Source organism: Rhea americana, unplaced genomic scaffold, assembly GCF_003343005.1.
Source record: "Rhea americana isolate MKP2758 unplaced genomic scaffold, rheAme1 scaffold_19, whole genome shotgun sequence".
NCBI classification, from domain to species: Eukaryota; Metazoa; Chordata; class Aves; order Rheiformes; family Rheidae; genus Rhea; species Rhea americana.
Genome location: NW_028186038.1, coordinates 956,648 through 977,562, shown reverse-complemented (window position 1 = coordinate 977,562; position 20,915 = coordinate 956,648). Strand labels below are relative to the sequence as shown.

The 20,915-nt window shown below is 36.8% G+C and overlaps 1 protein-coding gene across 1 annotated transcript in view; it reads right to left on the bottom strand.

The window, feature by feature from the left end:
- Positions 1–20,915, bottom strand: part of ERC2 (ELKS/RAB6-interacting/CAST family member 2) — a 499,935-nt gene that overhangs the window by 338,346 nt on the left and 140,674 nt on the right. The window contains exon 7 of the mRNA XM_085302360.1: positions 4,887–5,054. Within this exon, the coding sequence (XP_085158486.1) occupies positions 4,887–5,054 (168 nt within the window). The remainder of the gene's footprint in view (positions 1–4,886; positions 5,055–20,915) is intronic.

Below are 20,915 nucleotides of genomic sequence, written 5' to 3'. Positions count from 1 at the left end.
TGTGACAGGACAAGAGGCAATGGGCAGAAACTGAAGCACAGGAAGTTCCGCCTGAACGTGAGGGGGAATTTCTTCACTGTGAGAGTGACAGAGCCCTGGACCAGGTTGCCCAGAGAGGTTGTGGAGTCTCTGGAGCTATTCAAGGCTCGCCTGGACGCAACCCTGTCTMMCATGCTCTAGGTGACTGTGCTGAGCAGGGAGGTTGGACTAGATGATCTCCAGAGGTCCCTCCAACCTTACTGATTCTATGATTCTATGATAATAGATATCATTTTAGACTGGATGAACACTAAGTTGGCGTCACTAAATTAATCTATACTAAATCACATTTTTAGAGTGCTTTTTCATAGTTCTACAAGAACTTAGAAATGTAACGTATGAAGAAAAGAATAGGAAATAAAAAAGTTAAAAGGAAAGTGAAAATGATCACTGCTTCTGATTTTACTGGCAGTATCAGTGATTCAATGAACAGGCTAACAGCATCTAAACATATGCACTGATTAGGCTTGGGTTTTACCTGTGTTTATTCAGCGGATCCCAGTTTGTACCACGGGCAAAGTTTAAGCATCCCAAGGTTGTACTTTATTACAGAGTCACTGGGGATCCATTTTTATGATAATGTACTGTTAATAAAATTTCCACTATACTCTAGTTTTGCAGAGAAAGAACATGCAAGATCACAGCGTCCTGCAAACAGAACACCTTATCTGACCTTGCCTTAGACCTGTTTTTGTATAAAGTTAAAGATCTGCAAAGAAGACAGTTTAATCCAACCAGAAGTACAAAAAGTTCTCCAAAGGTAACACCAGAAGAGGTGCAAATTAACTAATGAATGGACCATATAAGGCTGGCATGGAACTATCTCATACTGTAGCACGGCAGTTGGTAGAACTAAGAATTGTGGATAGAGCTAGCTGGTTATGTAAACTAAAATATTGACTATGTAACAATTTACTATCATGTAAAAGTTAAAGCTGTAACAAAAAAGCTGTTCAGGGTCCCTTGCTGTGCTCCCAGCACCTTATTGCTGGCAAAAAAGCTTTAAAAACTTAGAAATCTGACTCATGCTGCTCGTTACTGGTGCCTACAAATGAAAACAGAACAGATAATTTTAACAGTATTGGAGTCAATAATACTATCCTGGATGAAAATGTGCCTGTATTTAGTTTTATCTCACTTTCAGACTGCCTTGTCTAATTAACATTATCTGATGTGGCAAAGCTGCACCCATAAGCAATTAGTGACACTCAATACAGTCAACACATTGAAAACTGTATTCTTAAAGTGGGCATATACTGTTAGAAAAAACATTTCTTAATATTATATATCAGTCAATACTCATCATAGCAGCTTTGCAAATGTCATCAAAACACGTACATAATACAAGAGTGACTCCCCAGTGTTTTAGCAACACTTGCAATCTGCAGTCAGAACATTGCTCTGCTCTGTGGAAGAGCTAAGAAATTCAGCATCTGTTGACTCGCTCCAGTAATAAAATTAAATTCTGATTTAGTAAGTTCTGTTCTCATAATAGTCTGTTTACAGTCTGATAAAATTTGGCAAAGTTAACAATTATGTCCATTGCCATGCTATCAGGATCAGGTACTTTACAGAGGTTCCTCTTGTTCTTTAACAATTGCATTGGCCTATCGTGATTATGAAAAGGTGCTTCCAAATGATTAAATCATGAAAAATCAAATGCATATTCTATCAGCAATGTGCTTGCACTTTCTATATGTTCAGATCAAAAGAAACAAAATTATCTCTTAGCTCTTCCTAGATTCTTCTGGATTCATAAGTTTCAGTGGTGGTGTTCTCAGTCAGAATACCTGTGTCAAGTGATAATACTGATGCAAATTTCTAAATACAAGATAATACTCATTTTTACAGTGTACTCTTTATCTGACAATATATGAATTCACTATTTTTAGAAAACAAATAATAGTAATACACACAATTAACAGTAAAGCACATTTTAATTTAATGTAAGCTGGACAATATCATCTAGTGTGCACAGTCCAGCCAGTCCAAGTACACATTCCAATTATTACATTAGAGCTAAGACTTTATGACATTTCCTACAAACGTTAATTAGCTGGTAGGTTAGGGCCCTTAGTCATGCAGCACTTCATCAATCACAAAGCTTAAACTATTAAAGATGGAAACTGTAGCATTTTACATGAAAAGTTGTGTTGCAAGTGAAACTAGAATATTGTATTACCCCTTTTACATGGTGTTCTTTTGTTATAATCCCCACAAAAGAATTTCCACAAGCTGTTGTCCTAATATAATCCAGCAGTACCTACTCAACTCTGCTCTTGCCTAAATAGCTACTATTTCCAACACAAAAGACTCATACTTCAGAATATACAATTGGTTTTAAAATATCTGCAGATTCCCAATGAACAAAACTCATCAAGTTTAGCCAATGTATGAAAGAGGAAGTTAGGAGCAAAAAGGGACACGGAAGAACTATTATCCAGCTCAGCACTTCTGCCTCCCAATCTACACTTCAGCTGCATTCAAAGAGCATGCATATTCTGGTAAGAAATACATAAAGATTTCTGAGGTCTGCCCCTCTGGATGCTGAAATGACAGATATGAGGTGTAAGACTAGCTATGCCAGGTTAAACAAGGCTATTAAAACAGCATACCCAACTTTACTGGCACTGAAATGAAGYAGTGGTGCCAAAGATTCTAAAAGAAAGAAATATTAAGTAATATTGCACCACTGACGTTGACATAAGTTTATTATTACTCCTTGCCAATCTAGGTTGATCCAAATCCTCTAAACACATGCTGTTCCAGTACAGGCCTCCCGTAGGCCTGCCAATTAGGTTGAACAGTGTGGTGCTTTTCTAAATTTTGTCAAATACTACCTCAAAACCACCGCATAAAAGGAAAATGTATTATTAGCTCATCATCTAGCCCATTACCTTTTTCTGCAATATGCTGCCTTATGTGTGTTCCTATGGCATCCTGTAAGGCCCACCACACCTCTTTTGTTGCCTCCACATCTTTGCTAGGGAACCCCAGCAGAACCACTTCTATCCTCCAAGCAAAACAACTGCCCAGAAAGAAGAAACAATTCCAACTTTGAAAAAAAGCTTTTCTGTTTTTTCAGAAATACACTTTCGCATTTTTAAACATGGCAGATAATAGCAATGTATAAAAGAAAAGGAATATGGAATTACACATTGTATTTTCCTAAGTTACACATTCCTTCCTATTCCATTTCAGTGTGTTACTGACAGAGATAATTTTAAGCATTATATTCAAATTCTTCCTTCTTCAATTACCTGAACGCAACCATCACAACAAATACTGTTCTAGGCTGAGTGAAGTACTTCAGGCTGTGTGAAGAAAGATGCAGCCATCCCTCTTGCATCAACAAATGAAGGTACTAAAATAAGTGGCTATTCACATATCTTCATATCAAAAGTAAATAAAAATATTACAATATAAAATTTGGTCCTGTACAGAAAAAATGGAGACAAGCATTATAATATTACAGTCTATAAGAATCTAAGGTCTAGGGAGAACTTAGAAAGAAGACAAAGAGCAAATATTTTTAAACCAAACTCCTTTTAAAAGAATTTTCAAGAGAGTATATAAGAACTGTTGCAATGACCTAAAAAAATGTCTGTAAAGAAAGGACAGTCCACTAGAGGGACCAACAAACCATTTCAGCTCTTCCGCGTCATTCAAAAACGATCCATATTGCTTTCCACTCCCTGAAACTGGCACATTTATGTGCATGATGGGGACAAATCAATTTCTAAATGCTCAGCACAGAAATGTCTGGCTGCCATGAACCAAAGTTAAAACACTGGTGGAGGAAAAAGTGGCTGAAAGACTAGATGGAAATGACAACCAACAACTAGAGAAATGCAAGAGGCACATGCAACCTAGCAAAAAGGCAAGAAGGATAAAAGCATAATGAGATTCTCATAAAAGATAACATTATTGCAATTAAATGCATTTTTTGCAACAAAATGTATTCTCATGTATAGTTGCTGTAGGAAAGTTATGTTATGATGGAAATAAAAGAGGTGCATCAGAGAATTTTATTCTTAGAACAGTATCTGCTATCAGATTATTTGAGAATCCTTGAAAAATAACCGTTCAAAAATACTGCAAGAAGAATAGGATAGCACTGAACAACTACTATACATATTCCAACATATTTCTGAAATACATATAACTGAATGAACAGTATGCCTATGTTCAGAAAAGAGCCATGTTCCCTACAGCTCAGCCAAAACAAAGATTCTGTGAGGAATGAAAGAGAGTAGTAGTAAAATATATTTGATTCCATGACCTTTTTCTCCTTTCTCTGCATGTTCACAAGTACATCTATATACAACACAGAGTGAAACACACAACACACGCAATACATACCTACTAGCAAAAATACTTTCCTGAGTGTACGGAGAAAGATGTGGTAAGTGAACACTGTACAGTGAACTCCGTGCAGAACCCACACAGAGCTACCGTTCTAGGAAAGGTTTCCCCACCGAGTCCCCAAGTGGAAACTATAATGATTGATTAAATACAGCTTCTCCAATAGAGAAAATAGGGTTAGCTAAATTCATGAAAATCTAGAAATAAGGCTAAGATGACCGTTTGGAGAGAGCCTGCATTCTTAGGCCATTAGCTTATTTTGCATAGGGAAATTAGAAAATTGATTTAATTTAGGTCCTCCCCACAATGTCCTTAAGAGGCTAAGAGTTTAAAACAAAAATAAAAAAGCCACCACCTTGACTACTATAGACTGACTGCATTTTTTAAAATATTTTAAAAGTAATACATTCTAAGAAATAAACATATTCTCTTTATATGTGCCTCAGAAGTTTTACAACATAGCCTTTCATCAGTGGTTTTACCTTTTTCTGAAGGACATTAATTTTTCTTTCTTTTACTTCCAACATATCTTTCATATCTCGAATCTCTCCAGCCAGTGTTCCTTTCTCTTCTGTGAGGTCTTGAAGTTGTTTTGTTTTTTTATTGAGAAAGGTTTCTTTTTCTTCCAGTCGTAACCTCAAGGCATCAACCTAGAGTAAATAAAACAAACGTATTTTGCTTTTAGTAAGGATGAATAGCACATTTTAGTTATTTCTTCTAACTCCCTGATTTTTGTCACTTAAGAAATTTTTTTTATTTCTTTTGTAGATAGATTTTCCAAGCTTTTTCTCTGCTCAAAGAGATTCTTTTCCTTTTTAAAAAGTAAAAAATGAAAGAACTTTTAACCCTAAAGCATTAATAGAAAGAGAACAGTCAAAAATTGAAATACAACACTAAAACAGCCCTAATTGACATATACATAAATGATTAAACCAAAATCATCTTGATGTACTAAATATACGCTTTGTCAAAACAGTACTCTATATCCTCTAAATATATATACAAATAGGGAAATGATAAGGGTCTTCACTTTTCTCCAAAACATATCCTGTAAGTGTGTTAATGAATGGGTGGGTCACCTTATACTTTCTATAGAAAGCACAAATTCTTGTAAGATATATAAGGCACATTTCCAAGTTTTTCTAGGCAGAAGCATCTTCTCCGCCATTCTTAGTAAAGAAACACCTAACCAAATTATTATGCATTACATAGCTGCCTTTTGCCTTTAGAAAATAAACCCTACAAAATTCCCTCAAAAAAAAAAAAAAAAAAAAAAAAAAAAAAAAAACAGACATTGAGCAAGTATTCTAAGCATCCAGAAAGTATATGTACTTTATTTTCTCCCTTCTTGCTATATAAATGCTCAATAATGCATTTTTATTGTTCCCTTAACACATTTTCAACAGTTCTCAAATTATTATCGGGAGAATACTTGATGCTGGTCTGGAGAAAATCTACAGGTCACTTGATGCTGGTTACTATTTGTATGCAACTGTTTCTAGCTCTACTGCTAATTGTAATTAAACRCTTGGGTACTTGTAAAAGTTTGGAAGTAAAGAGCAAAAACAGCTGACTCTTCTACATTGCAAATAAGCAGGTGGGGGAAAAAGCACCAGACACCCTCATGGACAGTGGCAAAAACAGCATCAACAGAAAAGAGAAAAACATTTGGTGAAACAAGGAACAAAACAGCAAGAGGCGGCAAAATCTACAGGACGGGGTACCTGTTCCAGGAAATGGAGAAGCAGGAACTGGTTCTTTGAAGAGTGTGATCAAGGAACAGGAAAGTAAGGACAATACAAAAAGACAGAGAGGGCCACAGCAGTAGACAAATATACACGATTCCAGGAAGAAACACAACAGATGTCACAAAGGGGAAGGAAATAGAGAAGGACAACAAAGTGTAAATTTTTCAAGTCGCTTTAACAATCCTACCGCACAACTGCAAATCTTAAGTATCTGTTTGAGTACTACCTCTCCATGTGGGGCAATAAATGAGTCTGAAYGGGAAAGATGTTATCCTACTCAACACTGAAGAGAAGAGGAAGCGGTCAACGTTAAGACGCACACTGAGACAACCTTTAAGAACTTCTAACATACTATTGCTCCTGTTAGCAGTTTCTAAAAGGTATTCACAGATTTTTTTCACAGCTTCCTTAAATTAAAAAATAATAATTGAATTCCATCCCAGTAAAGCAGATACTTAAGTGCTCTTATAATGATGTGATGGTGAAGTGGAAGTGAAACTTTAAGACAAAATTGTAAGAGAAAGTACAGGTGAAAAATGAAATCTTGTAAGCTTTAAAGCTGCTGCCTCTTATATAGTAGAGAATAACAGGATAAGTAGGAATCAACACTGTAATAGTTYAAAAATCAAAAGATTCAAACTTAGACTAACTGTAGAATGTAGGAGTCCAACATATGATGCATATAATCTATGCCGACTTTTACGTTTTGCAAAAAAAAGTTATATATTTCACAAATAGAGCAAGAAAAACATTTATGGAAGAGTGTGCTAAGTTGCACAGAAAAAACAGAACTGTAAAAAAAACCTCAGAAATTAAACTGAATTGGTATATATCTCTCTCTAGTTTAAATTATGTATCAATTTATATCTAACTTAAAATATGCTGTTATGGTAAAAAAAAAAAATCAATAGGTAAATGCCAAAGAAAGGATTAAGCTATCACCTAAACTCTACTACTACTACCTTTGTTGCAAAGAAAAGCAGAGATCCCTATTCAACAAAATAACGTGAACACTATGTTTAAATCTTTATCAGTACTACAAGAATTGCACCTTCCATGTATAGGTCACTTCTAAGAGCACTTCAACTAGATCATCCCTGCATGCACATACCATTCAAAAATGCAGTTACAAATGAATCACTGAGCAGCACACCAGCAACAGAGCTTAGAACACAAGTGGGAATATTCGGGGCATAAAACAGATTTCATCTTTTAAGAAGCTTTTAAATACTAAAAGAGATTTTTTTTAAAATGTAAGCCATATATTATTGAAAACAAATTTCTGAATAAAATAATCAATAGAAAAATGTTATAATCTTGAAAAAAGAGCACAATTTAGTGGCACTTGCAATTTGATTCCCTCATACAAGCCCTTTCAAGAGCTCTTCTTCAGAAATTTGCACTTTTAAGCATCATAAGAGAACAATTCAAGCCATTGTTAGTGCTAAGATTTGTGGATCCAATTCTGCATTCTTTGCACCTCCTCAAGAACCCAAAGTCAAGCCTGCAAGAGTTTATTCTTAGTGAAATACTTCAGTTTTCTAGAAGGCTGGTTAACAAATCATAACTTACAGTGCAGGTGAGGAGATACTAAAAATACTATTACACATCTATTGCCATGGTTGCACTTTCCACCCAGAAAAAGAAAGGCACAATGTAGCAGAGAACGCATACAAAGTCAGCATGAGCATGGAGAAATTCAGCAAAGTAATCAGCCCTTAGAATGACATTATCACAACATATAAGGTAGAGAACTATGATTAAAAACCCCACAACCATTTGTTTTCCCAAAGACAGGTCTCCTTGAACAGAGAATATTTGTCTGATACTGAGGTATTCCTCACACTGCTCTGAAACCAGGAGGTGCTCACTTTAAGTGGATTCACACAGGCTTGTTTTGGCTGCAGATATGCCATTGAGAAGGCCAGGCTAAGACTGGAAATCTATGATGTGGCAATCTAAAATAATTCTCCATCTAGCTGGGAGTTAGTTGCAGGAAGTCAGGCAAGTGAGAAATTTTAGATTTACTAATTCAAATTTCAAACATAAAAATGACAGAAAATGAAGAAGTATGGTTTAAAGTTGACATTATCTGAAAATTCACCAAGCTCATTCATAAAAAAAAAAAAGCTAGAAAGAAGTAACTGAAAGGACATGAGTGTTAGTTTAGCATTTTTAAGCAGTGCAGTTGGAGTAGTCAGAAAAGACCATGTGTATTAAGCAATCTATTTTTTTCTAGTTAATCAGAATATCATTAAAGCACAAAACAATCAGCAGGATCTGATTTATTTTTATTTATATTCTGAGTTTTGTGATTCTAAATTTATTATCAGCACAAGTCTTTGCAATACCATTTTAAAACTTGGTTTGGGACCAATTTAGATGATCTATTGAATCTCAAAATCATGTTCTTCCTGCTCCTAAAATGGCTAACAGCTTTTCTATACACTGGGAAGAAGATTTACATTCTATTGGATTGATTTTTAAGATTTTTACAATATTAAAGTAAGAGAGTCTTGCAGCTGGTATGTAGTGTGCACTGCAAAATTCAATGATTTTTTAACCTTTGAAAAAACGGTAGAAGCAGAAGAACTTCAGAGTCCTTTTAATAAACAACAAGACTCTCATCTGAAACTCATCAACAGATCTTCTTTGTACTTATTTACTTATTTGCTGCATGTCCTTAGGCAATCCCTTAAGTCAAATCACAAAAAGCTCTACTGGGCCAAAAGCAACTGAGAAGCTGAACCTAACACTGCAGCAGGAACTCCAGAAGTGGTGTTCATCATTAAGGCATGAAGTGCAATCTTCCAGAGGCCACTAACTAGAAGTTTTACAGTTGAAGTTAAAGACTGCTGATGGTGCTTAGAACCCCCTGACAACCAATGCAATGATATTGGTCCCTAGTGACTGGAAAAACACAGTAGCCTACACAGTTGCTAGACACAGTTCTGTTTGTCTGAACCTGTCTAAGTAGCAGTTTGAGTCAATAATATTTTCTTTTCTATCCATCCGTTCCTCACCCTAATGGCTGAGCAAACTATTCTCACTCTTCCTCACATATTTCTTTCCATACCTCTCGTCATCACTGCCTACTAAATTCAAATTAGGGATGGGGATTTTTAGCATTAAAACGTGCAAGGAAAACAGGGAGAGGTAAGAGGAAGAGGAAGTGGCTCTGAAGTCCACGTCTGTGAGTGAAAATGTCTATGCGGAGAAGAGGAGCAGAGCCCAGTCCACACTAGTTTCTCAGCCCCAGTCCTGCCCTCACACAGCAGTTAAAGAGCACCACGTGACTGGACTCAGAAACATCTCCTTCCACCACTAGTCAACTCTCCTACTCAGTAATAAAAAATATTTCCCAAAAGTGGGCTACAAATCCACAGAAGAAAAACAATGAGGAATGCAAAGTGACTTACAYATTCACCTCTACTGCCTACATGCATACCTGCAAATTCCACCAAGAAGGACAAGAGACATGCATGGTAGCTTTCTTTCATGGAGAGAAGAAAAACACTTAGAACATTGTAAAACCCTGCTCCACAGCAGACCCATAACCCGTCTTTCTTTTTACTGGTTAGCTGTCAGACCAGACACATAAAAGACTTTAGATTAGCACAAGGCTTATGACTTCCGCTGTGCCACCGACTATCAGACATCTAGTCTTCCAGAATTATTGTCCAGACTGAATCTAAAAGCAGAAAGGGATTGTTTTCTTGTTAAAAGGCATAAATAGCTTACTCCAGACACATTCCTGTGATCTTAGATCACCTTAGATCAATTCTTTCATGTCCATGATATATTTTTTACACTGAATAATGATATTACATGCCTTTAAGGCAGAATTGCATTCATCTGAAGAAAGTTGCACACAGGCTAAGATCTGAAAATATTTAGATATAAGTGATATAATTTGTTCCTAGAACTCCAGCTTCCAAGAGACTGATGTTACTATAGGACATAGTTTTCTTTAAGAATTTCTAGCCTTGATAACTTCAAACAACAGCTTAAAAGTATGATTGAATCACTATCTGAGCTGCACCACAAAACTGCTCTAAAAGGATTGCATTGGCCAAAGAATCTCTAGCACAGCCAGCACCGCTGCAGGCAGGGATAGTGCAAGTGGTGGGAAGGAAGGAATACAGCATGGCCACCCATGCTCTTAGGCAACAGGTCCCTCGTTCCAGTCCCCATGTTTCCTACCACCTCTCCTCTCTCTCTGGAAGATGAGAGCAGGCTCTGGCTGCTACAGAGCAAAACAGGTCTCCCTTGTTTAACCCAAAGAGGTCAAAAGGGGGCTTATGCCCCACATTTGCTGTCTGAGACTCTGATGCTTCCACAACAGTTTGTAAGATCTCTTCCAAGCCACAGCAAATCCAGTGTTAACCTTAGGAGGCTAAATTTTATTTCCCAGCCCTTTCTCAATGAGTCATAGGTCAGCAAGCACTTGATCTGCTGCTCCAGCTGGAGTTTGGGTTGGGAGGAAATTCATCACTTCCTAAACTAGTGAAACAGAAATCTTTCTCCAATGTATGAGAGGCTAGCGAGCTGGGTTACTGACAAAGCCTAGCAGCACTACAAAAAAGGCAGTTAAAATATCAGCTGATAGCAGCAGCCTACATTTTGAATTTGTGAAGACATCTAGGCTGTAAAAATTCCTACAATTTCACATGCCTTAGTCTGGAGCACAGAGATTCAAAATAATCCTTTGAAAACCATGCATTTTTCTACTTTTTATTAAAACAGCATCCTATTTGATGTTCTCCTATTTTCCCTTTTAGCGTTCTCCCTTTTTCCCCCTCTTTGTGCAGAAACATTTTGCTTTTTATATCATGTATTATCAAAGCCAACTACATGTGAGAGCTTAAATTAAAACCTGTAAAATCAGAAAAATGAGAACAGATAGTATGACTTTCAATCTGTGTCATGCTTTTCTCCTTGCAAGTACAAGGACCATAACCATCTCCATTCTTCCTTTATAGAAGCTATTTTATGTGGAGCTTAAATTAAAGATCATGTCCTGACATCGGTGTTTGGAAGAAAGAAAAAAAAAGCACCTGCCAGACAGATCTCCTTTTTCTTGCGTGTCCTCAACCACTGGTCAGATTTCTTGAGACTGATATAGCAGAGTGCTTAAACTCAAAAAGATCGCCTATGAAGCCTATCACAATGAAGCCTAGACATTTAGACAAAATAGGCATATCATCCCCCAAAGCAACGTACACAGCAAGGGGCCATTCTGAAATCAGTGCTCTATGTGAGGTCTCACAGAAAGACAGAGCCCTGAGTGAGCGCCAGCTTGCGAGACTGGATAGGCAACTCACGCTGTGTGTGGTCTTAGGCAAACGGATTTATTTTCTATTCATGGGAAAGCAACGTGGAGGTTTACAAGAGCACTGGTTATGCCAGTCATTTTCCCCTTCTCTACATTCTTATTTCTGCCTCCAGTAATCATGAACCAAGACTTTTACATTTCTCATAATGTGAAGCAAAACTACCTCAGCCTGAGCTACACAGAACCTTCTACTATACACAGTCTCCTTGGTGCTGAGCACGGATGACATCGTATCATAGGTCAAATCTGAACCTCCAGATGGTGTAAAACCATAAAGCTGTTAAGGCAGCTCCTCAATGTGGAAGACAAGGAGCAAAATAAGCTACTTTGTGTAAAGCCAGGGCAGATTTGCCAATATTATAAATTATCTTTCTCTTCCCTGAAAGTGGTGCAGTGAAATCACATATCCCCAAAATAACGAAACAACAAAGTATTCTAAATGCAGCATGTCAGTACACTATGAGGAATGTCTGCCATTTTGTCACTGTTCCTTTTATGTCTACTGCATTTTAAACATAACCTGAAAGGAAATAAAATGTGGACCATTTTACGGCATCAATATATGAAAGGATAAGGATTGCTGGTGCACAAAACCCTCCTCTCTTTGCCTTTTCACTCAACACTCCGTAATTTTAAGAGTTCTTACCTTTCCCAAGCTTTGGCAGTACATATACTAGTAAAACTTGGCAATCTAAAGAACACCAACATTTTCCACAAAAATAAAGCAAAAGTAGATCTGATATCTAACATATAAAACATTTCAAAGACCACTGTCCAAGTAAATTGCTTTTTAATTTTGTCTGATTTTTCCAAAGCAACTACTTATTTCAACTATTTAATATAATAAACTCTGTCACTTGCTCTGGAAATATACAACACTTTGTAAAACTTCAGAATTGGGCTATACTTTATAAAGAAAGGGAAGTTCATGTAAGCAGCAAAAATTGCCAAATTCAAAGTCAAATTTTATTAATCTTCATGTCATCATTCACCACTCACAATCAGCTTCAGTTGCGACGTTTATTTCTTGAAGTCCCTTACTGTTAACTGTTTAACTTACATGCCGTGCTACATATATCATTTATGAAAGCATTTTTAATGTTATAGAACTCTTTGAGGAAGTAAAACATGAAGAAGCACAACTGTATTTCACTGTTAAGAATTATTTATTTTACCACAAAAAAGAAAATATATATATTAGATTTGCTAAAGCAAAGGTTTGGTGGGGGAAGGCAGTCTGGAGCAATTTGGACTTTACTAGTCAGGCGCTACATGCTGGCACCAGCACATGGGGCAATACAGCAGGCAAACACTAACCCATTGCCAGTCTCCCTCCTAATCCCACCTCTGGTCCAGCAGACACTGCAGCCAGCATTTGCCATCATATATCCATGAGCTGCTCGTCTGCCCATTCTTATCATCATCCTTTCCTTTCCTGATGATCACTTACTGGCTCCACAGGATTTTTTACATTTTTCTGAAATACTACCTGTTACTTTAGTGCATCATGTAGAAATCTTTCAAGAGAATTACTTCAGTTAAAAAAGAGTAAGTACAGAGCAACACATAAGGAGTACAGCATAAAGAGTAGAGCAGAGCATAAAGATCTCTGAGATCATACTGCCGGTCTTCACATATYCATATCAGCCTGGGAAATATAAGTTACTCCGTTTTCATTATGAAAACTGTTTTAAATCATGTAAAAAGAACCATCATTGCGATTTCGTGTACACAAGAGCTGAGCACAGAGAGGCTATCTTCATAGGCGTGTTTTTGCAAATATGAGACTTGAGGTACCAGTACAAAAATGTCCTATTTTTTAAATGTCTGAACTGTACTTTCCATTTCAGAACTATCAAAAAATATTGTTCTAAGACATAACAATAAAACGAACACTATACCCTCATCATACTGATCTCACATTTTTAAGTTTGATGTGATAAACTTTTTTTTTTTCAAAACACTCCACTTTCAACCATTGCTTTAACGACAACCTTCTCACTCCTGTATTTTGGATATTATGATTTCTCTAGTTAGAATTTTAATTCAGAAAATTATGTTATTATAGAGCCAACAGTTAACAGGCTTTGTGTACTTTAAAGGATAATCTATTTTATTGTCTTTTTACTACTTAAATGTTTAGAAACTGGCAGAAGTGAAGACCTGTAAAGCAGATACATACATCTTAGACAATCAGAATAGAGACCGAGCAAGATCAGAAAGTGGTTTATAAACACCAATGTTGGCTGTTCACATTAAGGAAAAAAAAATGTAACATTTCCCTCAAAGAATCATTACCACGAACTCTTTCAATCCTTTCATGCAAGGAAGGGCGAATCCCTTGGCAGGATAACAGATCGAATGCACGTACTCTACTTATTTTTGAAAGGCAGCACTTCGAGGTGTTATCCACAGCTCCCAGCCTCCCTCTCAGAAGCCAGCCTAGCCACCTGCTCTGCTCAGTCTCGTTGCCCCTTTCATTCTTTCCTTCACTAATCCAGATTACACTCTCCTTTAAAACAGAAAAGTGGTCACTCTGAGTGGCCAAACTATACTAGAAAAGGTTTTAGCTGAAATGGAGATGGCAGCCAACATAAAAAAGGCTCCCTCAGGCAGTTTGAAACCGATGCTTTGTGGAACGTCATACGCCACAAAGAATTGTGACCACGTGTGGCCGACCGACGCAGCCAACCGCCTAACAGCTGTTTTGTTCAAACTTTTATCTTTGCCTGCTCCTACCATTAAAATTAGGTAGTTTAAAATGACGAGTCCAAAGTTCAGAATATTCGGAACAGTTCCAGCAAATTTTGGAAAACACATGGGAATTGTAACTCATGTGTTAATACTTAAAACTTTTTGTTAATAAAACTTCCAACACTAACCTTACCTCATTGAACTTACCTCACTGATTTTTATGCTCACTATAAAACTATAGCTGTCATAATATTTTTGAATTACTGCAGAAGGATGTAAGTCATTCCAGAGTCAATGTTATTTAGCAACATAATGACAGTTAAAAATTCAAAATACTTAAAACCAATTTTCAAAACTATCAATCTTGGTAGCTTTAAGGTTTCGAAATTTGTCTTCAATAACATTCAAATTTTATTATTCTTAAACAGATTAATAGAAACTGAGCTAAAGTGTCACAATGTTCTTTTTTAAAGTCATACCAATACACTTAATTGCTTCAAGAAGAAATTGTGTATAACTCCAAAATAATATAACAACATTAGTAAACATCCATTGGCTTTATATATGCTACAAACAGGGAAAARTCAATTCTTACATAAATTGTTTTTTTCTGTTTTATTTTTTCTTAATATTTGGAGTCAGTGATTACCAACATTCAAACACAGGAGCTGCCTGAAGGTAAATCTCTCTGCAGCTGAGATAGGAGTGTGCTATGACTGAAGGGATGAGCTGTGCCCTTGACCTCTCTCTCGAYTGCACACGTGTCTCCAGTGAAGAATCTCGTGATTCACCCTGTTCTGAGATCTGAAGGCTAGTTTATGTCTCCTGCTTGTTTATCCTGCATTCCTGCATCAGCAGGTCCAGCTGGATTCAGCCTGACTTATCTCCCRACTTATCTATAGCCAGCTGGTAAACACAGTGACATAAGACAGCTTGGGCAATATTATGCATTTATTTATAAGAACACAACCAACAGAGAAGATAAAACACTGACCTATAAGTAAACAAATACTGTTTACTTTAAATATAATTCAGTGTTTTATTACAAGTATGTCCTTTCAGTTTCTCCATCTCTCCTGACCCTATTTTTCCAGAGCTCATGCTATAACCTATTTCTCTGCACCCCGTCCCTGGAGGAATTGAGCTTTTGATAAAAGCCAAGAATGAAGTCCTCTCTCCCCTAGTATAACAGGAAACTCTCAACAGCATTGACATCTGTATTGTTTGAGTACCAGCAAGTAAAGTGGTACAACGCTGGTTAGCTCCATCGCTTGTCCTTAGTCCGAACCTTTGGTCTTTGTGCCCTCCTAGACTGCAGAACTTTAGAATCATAGAATCACAGAATCAGTAAGGTTGCAGGGACCTCTGGAGATCATCTAGTCCAACCTCCCTGCTCAGCASRGTCACCTAGAGCATGGGAGACAGGGTTGYGTCCAGGCGAGCCTTGAATATCTCCAGAGGAGACTCCACAACCTCTCTGGGCAACCTGGTCCAGTGCTCTGTCACTCTCACAGTGAAGAAATTCCCCCTCACGTTCAGGCGGAACTTCCTGTGCTTCAATTTCTGCCCATTGCCTCTTGTCCTGKCACACRGGGCAACTTTCTCACTAGCTCTGGGTTTCAAGGCACACAATCTAGGACAAACCTCTTGTTTTCACCCTAATACAATTGCTACTTCCAGGCTTTTTTGGTGGCTGYCTGGCCCTTCTAGAATTCCTCTGAAACAGCAGCCCTTCTCTCTGACTCTATTGCTATTTAGAACAGAAATAACATTTAGAGCTTTTGAGATTAAACTCTTTTTTTTTTTTTTTTTAAAGTTGGCCTCAAGTGTTTTAAATGAGTAAGTACTATCTTAAAGTTACTCGGTTCATTTGTATTTAAGATTACTAGGCAATTCTGCTAAATCATCTAGATTCTGTGATCYCTCAGCAGGGAGCAGCATGCCACCTGCAACCCTTGCCAGACCAGTCAGAAGCTCTGCAATTCCTATATGACTGGGAACTCCATCAGTGCACAGCAACTGCTCCCTAGGAGGTTAAGAGAGAGGGGTAAATATCTAATATCTAGGGCCCTTGGGTATAAGTCAGACATTATCAGGAAATAGATCTAATAAAAATGTACCATGTGGTTGATCTGTACATGCACAGAAAGTCAGATGATTTATGACATGTTGATCTTACTGCATAAGCCTAGATAAACTGCACCTCACACATTAACTTACTGCACAGATGTTGTACAATAATGCACATACCATTTGTCCAGTCCATGTACAGTAGGTTTGATGTGTCTCTAAGATGGAATTATATATATTACGATGTACGAGAATAATTCAGAGATAATTAGGGTTCCCTGAGCTACTGCATATTAGTTGAGTCCTGATCACATACATGCTGCTAGCATGCCATGAGCCTAAGATAAAACATTACTTTTAGCATCAATTAAATTCCTACAGCTTCAACCCCTGAAGCRGCAGGTTTTTACTTTGACCAAGAAAAGTACGATTATGAGAAATACTTTCATATATAAGGCAAGATGTTTACCCGAACAGAGTAGTGCTTTACTACATTAGATGGACAAAAAGGATATGGAATGTAAGAGATATAGCATTCCAGTAATAATGTTCTGAAGTTGTCATATAAGTTTTCAGGTATCATTTTGATTAGTTTTGAGACTTATCCATAATAGGAGATCTTCTTGAGGAAAAAAACTTTAAAGTTCAGTGATTCTCTAACAGCTGTCATTCCCTCAATATTTACAGATTTCAGCCAAAGTTGTTAGTACACAGACCCTCCTACTAAAAACCTGAAGTTTTAAAAAGCTAAGTTTCAGAACAAATCACTTCTTCCTTCCTTTCTTCAAMAGCCCTGCTTATACGACTTACAGACTCTGCATAATAATATTTATTACAACTGCAGTTTAGGGCACTATCCTCATTCAACACTAATAGTTTCAGAATGCTAATGCCAAGAATGGATTAAAAACTGAGAAAATCTGTCCTTTTGCTGAAAGCAAGTAAACTCAGTATTCTCTACTAAGTGTAGTAATTATCATTAATAATGAGAGACWCTCTACATCTGGATGCTTCTCCTGCTCAGATCAGCACAGATATTTGTGGGCAAGTTTTGCAGAATTATTCTGCATTTTAACATGCACTTAGCCACTGTAGTCCAAAATTATTCCATTTGTTGACTTTTAGATCCTAACTGCTTCCTAACTTCTTTTTTATATCCTCTGCACTAYTTCATTAGGGAGTTGAGAAAGTGAAAGCAAGCCTTTTCCTCCTTCTCACAACATGTCTTTCACTCTACCCACAAGTGAGAAAAGGGTAATCAGGTTTCACTATTTATTCTTCTTTTCTTTTGTTAGCTTCACAGTCATTTCTTCTACTCATGCAGATTTGGAGGCGTGTATTTTCTTATGGTCCAGAGCTGTATGAGAATACTCTGTCCAACAGATGTTTTTAAAGTTGATTTCTCTTTTATAGCGTGCAGCTGAGTTTGGGTAATAAACATAGTAATGATTCAGTCGGAAATAATACACAAATTAGCAATTATTATAAATGCTAAGTGTATTCCTGGGGGAGAAATTATACACTGAATGCACAATTAGAAACTGTAAAAATAGACTGCACTGTCACATTGGGTACAAAGCTCTCCATCTTTATCCTAACRGATTAGACTGAACCACGCAGGCACAGCAGAACCCCACAGCTCTCAAGTCAGAGGCCCTTGGGACAATAAGGGTGAGAAGCAAAAGTCAGCTTCCTGCTCTGACATAGTTCTATATAATAATGAAGTAGTACTAATATGCTCAGAATATCCTTTTTTCAGGAAAAGACTAACACTACATAGAGACTCGGTGCACAGATGCTGCTGGTGCACTGGGACTTGTACACAACCGCCTTTCACATAGCCAGGAGGATGGTCATAGGAGGCCTGTACTGTTTACGACTGGGCTTCTAGCTCTAGTATAAAACTTGTTGGTTATAATGGCATTCTACAAACTTACAAAAGTAACCAGAAAAGCTATCTGTTCTTCAGAATTCCAGGATTTCCTTGCAGTCAGAAACAATATATTTCATTATTGGTTAATAACAATTTTGATAAAATCCACCCAAACCCATACCTTTAATATTTTGCTGATGAACCTTAATTTCAATAAACAGGATTGAGGTTTCCAGTGGAAAGCTTTTTAAGAGATTAAGATCAGATATATATCAAATATACTCTCGCTTTTGTTGGCTGCACCAGTTAATTGTTATATCCCCTTTCTACGTTTCTCCCCAGTTCCATGCAATTTCAATGTCCAGTTTAAGTATCAGCTACATTTAAGGATAGATTGAAGGATAATAAATCCAATCTAAAAATCAGATAGATGACACAACCAAACTGAATTATATGAAAAAAAAAAAAAAAAAAAAAAAAAAGCATCTGCTAGTAGAAAACATTTAAAGTACTTTTCCCTACCTAAACACTGCAAAGCAAGCTCTAGTTGGCTCAAGTCTTTCTGAAATATCAAACATGTAAGGATATATGTGCTAGCAGACAGGTTACAAATTAACTTGGGGGAAAAAAAAAAAAGGACATTCTATTTTCGATTCTTTATCCTACTAGGCCAAGGACACAAATTTCATGAAATTTATAATTCAGCTTTGCTGAAACAAGAAGTGAGAGAAAACAGAGACTAGCAATGTAATTTAATTACATTTTTCTAGAAATAAAACTAGACATTATGTAAGAGCAGATTTCCTCAGGAAAAATCTTTATCTCCATATCCAGAGTTAACCATCCCTTCTAAAATGTTTGATACCAGTAACACTTTTTTTTTTCTTTTTTAGTCCTCAGGGGCATAACTGCATTTTGTACTAGTACACAATGAAAAATCACAAGGCCCATCAATGAAAAATCACGAGGCTTGGCAATAWTGCTAGAGTGAAATTATTCTGTTTATAACAGTGATCTTCACCAAAAAGTAGACTGAACAGCTACTGAAAAAGTAGTCCATCCATTTTTTCCTATGGCAAGTGTATTTACTTTTTATGTTGGAAACGGACTTTCCAGACTTTCCAAACCATTTTCCAGAGACTGTGCTGGCTTAGGCTAAGAATTCCAGGCAAGCAGAGATGACTTAGCCCGTGGGAGGCTGCTCAATGCACAGAATCTCAAGAAAAGACTGAACAGGCAGTTTCACATTCCGAACTGGCACCTCCTTTTTGACGTTATCTTTACAGTAACATTTCTGAGGTATTTTAGGCAGAACAGAAGAAGGTATTTTACTCTATAGGACTTCAGTTATTGCAGAAATAGTACACCTTCACCTCATATTCTATGTATTTGCAAAATCTAAAATAATTCATGAGACAACAATACTAGAAGGAAATGAGACTGGAACTACCGACATAAAAGCAATTTTATCCTTTGTCCAAATCCAGTGCTTCTAATAATGGTTTCGTGCTAAATTAAAAATAAAAAAAATATGCAGAGATGAAATCAGACACAAAAAAGTTTCAGTTGCAAGTTTCGTAACATACTGGCAGAGATTAGCTTGCCAAGTATTTATATTGCATGCAGTCTGACAGATCATCTAGCAACAAGTCAGAGACATGTCAAGATCTGATCTTGCTTTTATTCATTTTTCAGTGGGAAGTTATAGGTTTACTAGTTTGCCACAATCATCCTCCATCTCAAGACACTTTGTTTCTCAGGACAGAATAACATCTTCATGAGAAAGATAAAGCAAAGTCTGAAATTGGTCATTGGAAGAATGATACTGTACTCTGCTAAAAGTTGTGTTTGTGTGCAGTAAGATGGTAATTCATTGACTTCTCTACTTATTAGCATTCTCTTAGAATCTTGTTAGCACAAGTCTTACTATTGAATAGAATAATGTTTGTCAAATAGCATCATGTCAGCATCTCCCTCCTACAGGAAAGGAGTGGATATAAAAGTAATGTCACAGGAAGTGCTGTTAAAACAACAAAAAAATATATATAATTGACAACTGGTTCAAACATATTAAATTGTGATCAAACATTAGATAGTGAACTGCAAACCTCTTGACTTTGTACATATATTCAAACTTAGAGCTGTGTGTGTTTTATTTCATTTTAAGCAGAATCTTACCACTGAAAAATGTCACAACACAGAAGGAGAAATAAAAATGGGGGAGTGGAATGAGATAGATTTTTGACAAAGCATACAATCATGCCAGTATCCAAATGGTATTTTCTTCCAGTATCTGTAGAAGTAATTAGTGTTCGAATCATCTACAAACGTTCTACCTGGAGGTTAGAAAATATAACTCTAAAAATATTTCAAGCTAGGCAATCACCATCAAGGTGCCTCTAGCTCAGTTTTCCTGTCTATAATATAAACATAATAGTTAGTATATCCATTTCACAAAGGTACTGTGAGGTTTCAAGAACAACAACAACAATAAAAAACACAGGAAAAAAAAAACACCACTGCGAAAAATGTCTTATACAGAAAACTGTATAAGGGGAGCAGGAAGTGCACAAAAATGTGCATAGTGCCACAGTGCCACAAAGGCAGGAAAGAAAAAGTAGATGGAGTAATGCAGGGTTACAACAGGATAGCAGGCAGATAGGCTGAGCTGTCTATAAAAGGATCGTAGTTACTTCAGGCGCAGRATCTCTTCCAAAAATTTCCAAGGAGAGTCCTATAATATGCAAGGAAGGACTATAATTAATAATAGTTCTCCTATTCAAAGTTGTGA